Raw genomic sequence first — 10,321 nt, 5'->3', positions numbered from 1 at the left:
GCAATTTAGCTGGATAGAAAACATCAATATTCAGGAGAATGGAGATCATTCTGGCACAGATCCTGCAGATGACCTACAGTTTACTTACCCGTTGACATTTGCATAGGCCTAGGTTGTTATGTAAGTATAGCTTAAATGCAGTATGGTTTATCAGATCATTCCTCAACTGTAACTGCTATAATATCTGCTATATATGGTAAATAGTACCCCACTCCACTATGGTAAAACTGTTACAGAAAGAGTTGAGATCATCCCATTTGAGCTTTGTACAGTAGGCCTACTAGGACCTGATGATGGAAGTTATTCTGAACTGTATGAAACAGCTCCCTCTGGTGTGAATGTCTTTTACCCACATTAATATTGGGGGAGAGGTTTCCCTGGTCAGGCCAATCGGAAACACTGTGTTGGCACGAAGCCCTCTTACAAGTAAGACCAACACAGACTGCAGTTAATCACAGGAACCAGGAAGGAAGTACCACTGAACAGAGACTTTGAAAGAACGTACCTTTTTAATAGTTTTTGTCTGGACTAAGGCAAATTCTTTGTTTTCATCTGCAACGTAGAGCGAGAGTTTGACGTAGGGATCACTGTAGAGACAAAAGACAAACATAACACGGTCAATGGCTTCAAAGGAGGCGAGAAACCCCCCCCCCCCCCCCCACACCCCCCATCAGGTCATCGGGCCCTCCTGTGGTGATGAAGGACTCATTACTGGAGGAATCGCACGGATCACCTCCCATGAAGTCAGATAGTTCTGCACAAAAGGATTACAGCATGTAGGCTATGAGATGAGACACAGTTGTCTACATCAGTAAGCCAGGTACTATTATACACAAGGTATTGTCATCTGGTAATGGATACCCCAGAGAAACTGCTTACACTTGTAATTTGTAAACTATACACTGAACGAGCCTGCATTGTTTTATTGACAAAACACACAGGCTAAGAATAGCGGAGGGGAAACATCAAGTTAAGAATAAACCGTCACGGCTCTTTAAAAATAGCGAGCTGGTTTATTTGGAGGTGCTGACGGGGTAGAAATCCCTGTGGGTTGAGTGTCTTTATAGCAGGCAACCCTGTGCTGTAGCAGCCTATTCCGCGACTGCTTCAGGAGAGCCTGTGACCCAGTCTCCTCCTCACCAGGGGAGAGACGGCTCCAGGACATGGCTGCTCTCCAGCCTCGTTTACTAAAAGTCTCTAGGATCCCCGCTGCCTCTAATTGTGTGTTTATGTTGGGCTCTGATCCGTCTTGACGAAACAAACACAATGGCCTAGTGTATGTCTGCCATCGAGGCTCCTTGGCCTCTCCTGCTCTCTCACGCACACTAATACTCACCGATGAAAGCTTATGGAAATGGTCTTACAAGGGGGTCAAAAACTGGGTAAAATGTGAACTGTGAAGCCACCAGTAAAGTCAAGGGGATAAGACAGGTGATAAAGCGACTAAACGTCCGGCATCACAGTAACTTCTGAGATGCGAGACGTCGGGATGCTAACACCTGCGCCCTTGGTAGGTGAGCATCCCTCTCATAAATCAATGTAGGTGTGGATCGGATGAAGGAATTCAGAGCAGTATTATCCAGATGTATATTATTATATGGTTAATATACTGAACATAACATTGTTTCCAATAGTTAGCCGAGATAGAAATAGAAAAAGCTCTCTGTCTGTTTCAGTCAGGATCACCATCAGATTAACCATTTATTTAATGAGAATGGTAAAACATTTAAGCTTGGCGTAATTGGACGGCTCCACCCTGTATAGCTCCCTGCCTTGACCATAACATACAAATTACAATAGGGCAGGAGGCCCATGACCTCCCCCAGTAGGTAGGCTGAATACAGCGCAGCCGAGCGGGTGGAGGCTGGGGGAGGTGGGTGGAACGACCACACAGAACATACCCTCATAGCCGTCACGCTGTTTAACTATGGTGAAGTGTGAAACTGCTTTTTAGCCTTGTTTCTTGAACGTGTGATGGATGTTTTTGCATGTGTGTGAACCAGCTGTCCTGTTATCTGACGGACAACTGCGCCTGTTGACTTCAAGTGCCCTGTCTGAACTAATGCTAGCTTTGTGTCAGGGGAGCGAGCTTCTCCTTTATACATGGGCGATGGCTCTTCTATTTTAGGGTTGGGGTTAGGGTTAGTGGCTGGTGCCCATTATCATGCACGTAATCTGTCAACTGAGGTTTTTAAGGATGTGATTAGAGCAAGATGCTGGTAGCACTAATGTGCAATCTCCGGTGAGGGCATTTTAGAGCACTTTTCCTGGTATTTCACAGAGAAGGGATTTCAGCAGTCTGAAGATATGGGACAAATAGACCTGTAGTGGTATCCTATCCATATCTGCCTATTCTTCAGGTGCATGGTAATAGAAAGATACAGTTCATGTGACCAACTAGAATACCGGCTGCAGTGTAAAAAAAGAACTGAAAAGAGGTCCTTCTAAAGACTCCCACAATGGTGTTATTACAGAGCGCTTGCTTTTAATTATGACGCTTCTGCATATTACTGAGCTTGCTGCGTTAACCAAGGCCACAAGGGCCACTAAACTATACAGTATCAACCCAGTACTTTATAGGCTAGCTAGGAACAGAATGGAGAATGTTAAACTAAACGGTGTGCTCTTTATAAAGCTAATGGCTGATTGTGCACCGGGTTCGAAGTAGGCATTTAGATACATTACAGTTAAGCAATAAAAACAAGTGCTTGTCTTAAAGTACAACATTATGCAATGCCACTTGAAGCAACGGATAGGCCTAGTTATCTATCTTCACAGAATGTTCGTTATACATTGAGAACGTTCTTTTCAGCACAACCCTTGATACAAAAATAGACTCTCCAAAGTTTAAATTTAACTTTCTGATCTTACCACCCCACACAGCACAGCTAATTGTTAAGCTATTCTCATGGAAAAGCTTGCATTGATCAAAAGAGTATCATTTTCTTGACAACTAAACTGCAGTGGGAATGTATAAGGCACCTTTGTAATCACTGATAACTGTATGAGTCCGGTCAAGGTCTGGGTTCATTAAATCTGAAAAAAAAAGTGTCTTTGGAATGTTCTGTGGAGGTAAAAGGTTACAAAGGGGCTGTGCACTCCACACAACTGGTGGGAGCTGTCTGCGCTCTCATCCTTACCTGGCTCCAAGGATGTCTTTCTTTGCAAGATCGATGCCTGCAACAACTTTGACCCGCAGAACTCTGGTTTCATTCTGAAAAGGAAAAGAATCAAACACCTCACGTCACCAACCTCACAACAAGCACAGTAACACACTGCAACTGTTAGGAGCCCTGACCGTGCCTTTCGCTAATAAAGCCTACCCAAAAAAACGTCATACCGAATGATGCACTTAAGAGGAAAGCTTTCACAAATATTGCTGGCTGCTGAGGGGTGCTGAGTAGTCAGAATATGTTACAGCTTGGTACAAGAGGTAAGAGCAATAGTGGTGCAGGATTAAATAGGCTTTATTCTCACATAGTGCAGTGAGGTATGGTCCATGACAAACAAGTGTGCTACTTACCCTCACTTAGAGTGAGATTGTGATAATACCATATCCCGGCCCGGCCCAAAATCATATCACCACAGTTAAGCTACACAAGTGAAACATCCTGGCCTTTCTTTCCTCACTTTAAACCCACTCTCCTTCTTCCAGTTAAAGTTATGTTGAGGTTGTGCTTGTGCATAATTGAGGTTGTGTAAACACGTCAAACTGTCAAGCAGGCCGTGTACCAATATGGATGTGGATTAAGAACATTTCAGAAACCTTTGCCAAACAGCATCACGTACAGTAGCCATGTCAGCTATTTCGCCCTACCTGTGACAACATGTCACTGACCAAACTAGATTTCGTCATCTCGTGTAATGCTCTCTGAAACCCATTGAGGGGTGTTTTGAAGTGCTTTGGTGCAATTTCAACAGTACAACAACAACAACCCTAACAACAATGCTAAAGAACATCTGTATTGTGTGTCCAAAGTCATTCCTAATGCTACATGCTAACCTTTATAGACCTATTTTTTTCATTCAAAATTGGTAGAAGGTAGCCTACTGCCTACACTGCAACATTGCTCAACTTGGGGTTCTTAAGATACTATGGTGGGGATCAAGCAGCTATACAGTGGCTTCAGTAGCTGTAAAACGTCCTAAAGAAATCCCATGGTATTTTTCATATATGGTGATGAGAAAGATTCAGACATCTACTCTTGAACTACTCTTGCCAAGAGTCAGTGTACTAGAGAAGCATTCGATGCAGCCATAGGTCACTACACTGCATCCCAGTGCTTGTAGGAGCCTCGGTCCAACACTCTGTCAGCAGGGCCCGTCCAGGTCTACCCTCAGATGGGAGACTGCCACGGGGAAGATCAAGAAGAGGTCTGTTGGAGGGCAAAATTGGGCCACTTCTCCCTCTGGTCTGGGAGTTCACAATGCCCGAAGGCAGTGATGAGAACCCTGCCCTGTTAAGATAGCAATCTTTAAAGATCTATCAATCAATCCAATTGTATTCATATAGCACATTGTGTAGGCTATATAAATTCAATGCGATCAATTCCATGGCACTTTGGGAGAGTGGGGGTGTGACATGATACACAGCCTTTCTAATTCCCAACCTCAACTTTCACACCAACATGGACACCTTTCATCCCCAGCTTCGAATTAGCCTTTTAAGACATCACCTCTCCACTGCAACACTCCCCATAAGTGGTGGTGGTTGTTGTTGTTGTTGTTGTTGTTGTTGTTGTTGTTGTTGTTGTTGTTGTTGTTGTTGTTGTTGTTGTTGTTGTTGTTGTTGTTGTTACATTGACACAATGTGTTCTGTTGATCTAAACAGGTCAAATGGAAGTAAATTCATAAGAATGATGTGCCACTGCATTTAAGTTTTATCTTTATTCTTTGCAGTAGATTATACTGATGTGGAAGAAGAAGAAACAGACATAGGCCATCTCAAATTCAGGAGTCTCTCCCATTCGGACTCAGAAAAGCTGTGAAAGGAGATCAGAATAAAAGGTCTCTGCCTCACTAGTTTGCTGTCTCACCAGCATTTTTCTACTACACTGCAAGTTGTGATGCAGGCCAAACAAAATCAATGGCACTCTATGCAAGGTAGGCAATGCTTATGCCATATACACAAATGGCTGACAGCAAACCCTACTGTCACTGCTTAATTATGATAAGTGCTAGGGATATTGGGGGGGGTTGACTGTTGACAGAGCATCACGTGACAGCACAGGCGTTCCCAGCTGTTACATAGAGCTTTCCCAAGCCCCCTCTGCTATGGGAGGAATGCCTAATTAAGCTCATTTTCCCTTATGACTGACAGGGATCGGTAGAGCTCTGGGAGACTGTGGTAACAAGATTCTGACTGATCCTCCTGGCCCAAATTCCATTCAGATTCCAGAACTCAAAATTCATTTTTTTACACATTCTAGCTACTAACAGCCTTACATGGGAAAAACCTCACAAAGAATTAATTAGGATAGTTTCCATGACAATAGGCCTATGTGTGTTTGGAAGTTTCCCATGTCAATGCTTTAGGGTAGGGCATATCAGGCCATGGCACACCCCCCTCTTTTCCTGTTCCAAGTCCAAAGAAATCTTGACAATATCTGATTGAACGTGTGGCTATTTTTAGCCATTTGCTATCCCAAATGTATACTACCAGTGTTTCTCAAACACAAGTTTCTACAATGAAGTTCTCTAATATTTAATTCCTGCCTCAAGGGACCGCTGTGAATATGTGGAAAATCAAGAGCATGTAGGTTGTGTTACATACATCCCTATAAAGGTATTTTTCCTGATAAAGTCGCTGGTCAAACAACTGATAAGTCAGCATTACGGGCCTGGACAGTAAAATCCCCAATTGAGTACTTATCATTCCCCAAACAGCAGGAGCAGCAATATTGTGAAGGAAGGAATTTCTGCTTCTGAAATCTTGATCAGGCTAATACACAGTGATGGCCAAGCCCCTTTAGGCTTGGCTGTCATTGGAAACTACGTGCTTGTATGTGTTTTGAGTAGTTAAAAACACATACTAAAGATCTAGCATTGACACATTTAATGACACATGTCATGACACCCAGGGTCTAGACTCACCAGAAAAAATGGCAGTGACACCAGAGTCATTTATTAGAATTCTATGTGTATGGCTCTGGTCTGGGGCCACCCCACACTAGCACTGGCCAGCCTAAACTGTCTGTCTGGCTCAACAGCACACTGGACTAAAATCACATAGTTATGGGACTAAAATCACATAGTTATGGGCAACCAGAACCAGACGAGGCCTCCATTCACAACACCTCTAGACTAGACACGAAAACACACACCAACATTCCATCCTCGTTGGGAGCTGCGTTAGCTCATAAAAACACAGCCTAGCTAGCTTGCACACATGTTAACCAGATAAGCAGCTTGATATGTAAGTATTTTTTAAACTAGTGAACACATTCCACTTACTTCATCTTCAGAGAGTCCATATATGGGTTCGATAGTATTCGTAGCCATATAGCCTGAGGGGGCAAAACCCACGAAAACACCACTAGCCGCTTAGCAAGCTAGCTTAGCTAGCCTGGAAAATAAAAGCAAGAAAGACAAGTGCTTCCCCTTTTCCTCAGTGAATGTGTTGGGTTTCCTCGGATGAATTGAATTCCCTCTCAGCACCGCGAGTAGTAGTGTTGCTGTAATCCTCCCCAGTGTTGATATGTCTTGTAGTGTTCAAAATATGATCTTAGCCATGAAAAACTATAGACGTAACGTTCACTAGAGCTTCACCCTTTGCTGAGAATCCAGCTACTAACACAACCAGCTTCCTTATCCTACAATTTTCTGTCCAGAAACGTTTTGACAGCTGACTTCCTTTACAGTCTCCCAGCCAAACGGTCACCACTTGGCGTTGAGTGATGACTAAAATAAACCAACCACGCGGAGTTCTAAGATTCCTGAAAGCGTCAAATTGGCCAATAAAAATTGTACAAAGGCGTGTAAGGCTAGCCAGCAAGAGTTGTTATTTTTCCAGGTTGTGCAGGTTGCCGAATTTTGTTTTGCCAAACACCACCACTGACACTAGGTATAATTGTCTTATAGCGCCATCTAGTGGTTGTGATTTGGGTGCATACCTGAGGCACACTCAATGGCTGTGTTCGGAATAGCGTACTAGCATACTGCATACTAGCATACTCAATGAGTATATACTGCATACTACCTACTACATTTCTCGCATACTCAAATCTCGCATACTGTACAGTTCGAATTGATTGATTGATTGAAAACTTTATTAGAAGATTTGCAGAAGTAGGTACATGAAAGTACATATTACATACAAGGTCAACTAACAGGATAAAAACCCAAGAAAGCCACTGGCTTATTTCAATTGGGGTCCTTGATTCTCAATTCATCGTTACATGTAAGACAGACAAAAAAAACTAGTACTATCTACAAGATAATACAGACAAATAACTATTACTATCTACGAGATAAACATACATCCATCATGGGAAGAACAATACAACAAAACATAAGGTATGTACAGCGGGTAGGACAGGTGGGGACATACACCACCGGTGGGGGCGGGGGACAAAACACAAAGTATGTACAGTGGGTAGTTCGGGTCTTTTAATCTGATTTTTGATTTAGAGGGTCCAGTTACGGATTGCAGCCTCCTGTAAATGTTTTTTGAGAGTGGTTTTGAAGGTGGGCAGTGTTTTGCACTCCTTTAAGATTATAGGAAGGGCGTTCCACATTTTTACTGCATAGTTTGCAAACGAGTTTAACCCCTTGTTTGTGGTGCAACGCGGTTGAACGTGGTTCGTGGAGCTTCCTCTGGTGTTGTATGTGTGGACGTACTACATACTCAAAATGCGAACGTACTACATACTCAAAATCTACGTCATATCTAGTATGAGTAGTATGCTAGTACGCTATTCCGAACACAGCCAATGACTGTCTGTAAGGAGGGCACACTGGGCACCGAGAGGATGGTGCAAAGCTATTTTATATATGGTCTTTGTCTGCTGTGGTACACCGTATTTAGCAGCCATGCACCCGATATAAAGTGTCTCTTCTAGTCTACAGAATGTCTGTCTACAACGTTTAGCGTTTCCCCCACAGCCACTGTAACATTGAATTGACTAATAGAGATTGTCTAGATTCAAGATCAATATTTGCTCACTGTCAGTTTGTCACATGGACGAATTGTCAGACATTGAATTACCCATGAGCAAGACCACCAAGTGTTGGCCATTACTCAGATACCATCTGGGGTGACAGTGTCTCATAGTGATTTATTTTTGGAAGATCTACAGTATGCCACTGGAGTTGGAAATGTTTGATAGCATTTGTGGTATCACTCTTCCTTTCATCCCTCCATTCCATAATAGCTTTTCATAAATATTACCCTTTATACAAAGTAATACAACTGTTCCCAAGCTTTGAAGCTTTGAAACATTGACTGTGTGCATACTGATACAGTGATAGATCAATGTTTATATTAATATATTATTATTGTTTCACATGTCTAGACAGTGTGAGACTTTGAGCCGGGCTCACGCGAGACTATGTGTAACCACAAGAATAGCAATCTGGAAAAACACCACTAGATGTCCTCAAAACATCACTTCAGCTCTTTCTACTATAAGAAAGCCACACCAGTTTTCCTTCATTCCAACTGACCTGTCTCTCAGCAATACATGGACACAGGGCCGGTCCTAGGCATTTAGATGCCCTAGGCATTTAGGTGCCCCTGCCCCCCCTTTTAGGGGCGCCACCACCACTACCACCACATTAAGCCACCTGTACTGCCTCATCACCACCCACACATTCAATAATAAAAACATGGACAACAGTGGTTTCAAGACAAAAATACACAGTAGGCTGAGACATATTTTCATAGAGACATGAAATTCATAGAGACAAAATTATTTAAATGTAACATCTTTTTGGGGGGGGGGGCATTTGGCGCCCTCCAGGCATTTGGCGCCCTAGGCGACCGCCTAGTTCGCCTATGCCTAGGACCGGCCCTGCATGGACACTATAGCATAGTCCTGATACCATTGAGACAGCAGTCATTTCATGACAGCATAAAGGGTGACACATACCATATGTGTTAAATGAAGTAGAAGCCGCACACTCTAGTTCCAGAAACGGTTTCGGACGTAAGCCTTTGTCAATTAAAATCTACACTTTTGCATCTGGAACTAGCCTACTTCATTTAATAGTATTCTGCTCCGTCGCCAGCACCTCGCCTAGGTTTTCTGCGGTGTGCGTTCTCTTCTTTTTCAATTACATACCATTATGTGTACCAAGAGATCATTGGGTTAGACCTCAGAACAAGCATTAGTACCGTAGTAGATTGGTAGAAGATCTTCCAAAATAAATCACTATGAGACATTGTCACCCCAGATGGTATACTACTGCTGTTTACAATACTACCTGTGCACATACTGTATTATTGCACATTGTAACATACCTCTTTAATATAGCCTCTTTTATACATCTAAATCTCATAAATTACCTTAATGGTACATAGCTCATAACTGTATATACCTCTAAACTACTGTACATTCCATACTGTACCTATCACTACATTGTCATGTTTTTATATCATGTTCTTATATCACTATTTGCACTTCAGGTTAGATGCTAAACTGCATTTCGTTGTCTGGTACTTGTACTCTGCAATGACAATAAAGTTGAATCTAATCTAATCTAAAGCAGGCTGGCAACTGCATCGCTCATTACCTCTGAATGACCAACCATGTGAATCTCTTTGATCTCTGGGGGAAATAGGGTGAACTCACATAATGCACACACTCACACATGCTGCTGTTCACACACCTCATGTGTGTCAAAAACCCTGCAGTTAACCATGTATGCTGACACCACCAATAGCTTGTATTTGAAAAAGTATTTAGATTAGATTAGATTAGATTAAACTTTATTGTCATTGCAGAGTACAAGTAGACAACGAAATGCAGTAAAAAAAGGATATGTCACAAAGTGTGAGCCATTTAAATCAATTGTATTTATGGGTGTATTATATAACCTGCAGAAACAAGGGTCGATAGGAAAAGGTGAACCAGGCATAAGAATCGGCCGTCGTAATCTCCACGTTATTCGTTTGCTGTGAGAGGTCCACATCTGGCCCATGCCTTCATGCACACAACCCACTGTTGACCTTGTTAGAACACCACAGTAGGCCACACTGCAGTGCTGCCATCATCACAGACACAGCCCACCACCACTCATCTCAATGCTCTAGATGGGAGAAGTGCTACAGAATGTAGAAACTGTAGTAGTGGATCACAACAGACTACAGGAGGAGAAACAG

General features: G+C 42.7%; 1 protein-coding gene across 1 annotated transcript in view; it reads right to left on the bottom strand.

Moving 5' to 3' along the window:
- Positions 1-6,501, bottom strand: part of LOC308154723 (E3 ubiquitin-protein ligase NEDD4-like) — a gene marked incomplete at its 5' end in the record, with an annotated part of 59,204 nt that extends 52,703 nt beyond the window's left edge. Inside the window, 3 exons of the mRNA XM_080527911.1 lie at positions 506-587; positions 3,141-3,214; positions 6,454-6,501. Of these exons, the coding sequence (XP_080384037.1) occupies positions 506-587; positions 3,141-3,214; positions 6,454-6,501 (204 nt within the window). The remainder of the gene's footprint in view (positions 1-505; positions 588-3,140; positions 3,215-6,453) is intronic.
- Between the last annotated feature and the right edge of the window lie 3,820 nt (positions 6,502-10,321).

Source organism: Nansenia antarctica (genome assembly GCF_963989245.1).
Source record: "Nansenia antarctica genome assembly, chromosome: 4".
NCBI lineage: Eukaryota > Metazoa > Chordata > Actinopteri > Argentiniformes > Microstomatidae > Nansenia > Nansenia antarctica.
Note: the sequence above shows the minus strand (reverse complement) of the source record. Positions and strands in the feature narration are given on the sequence as shown.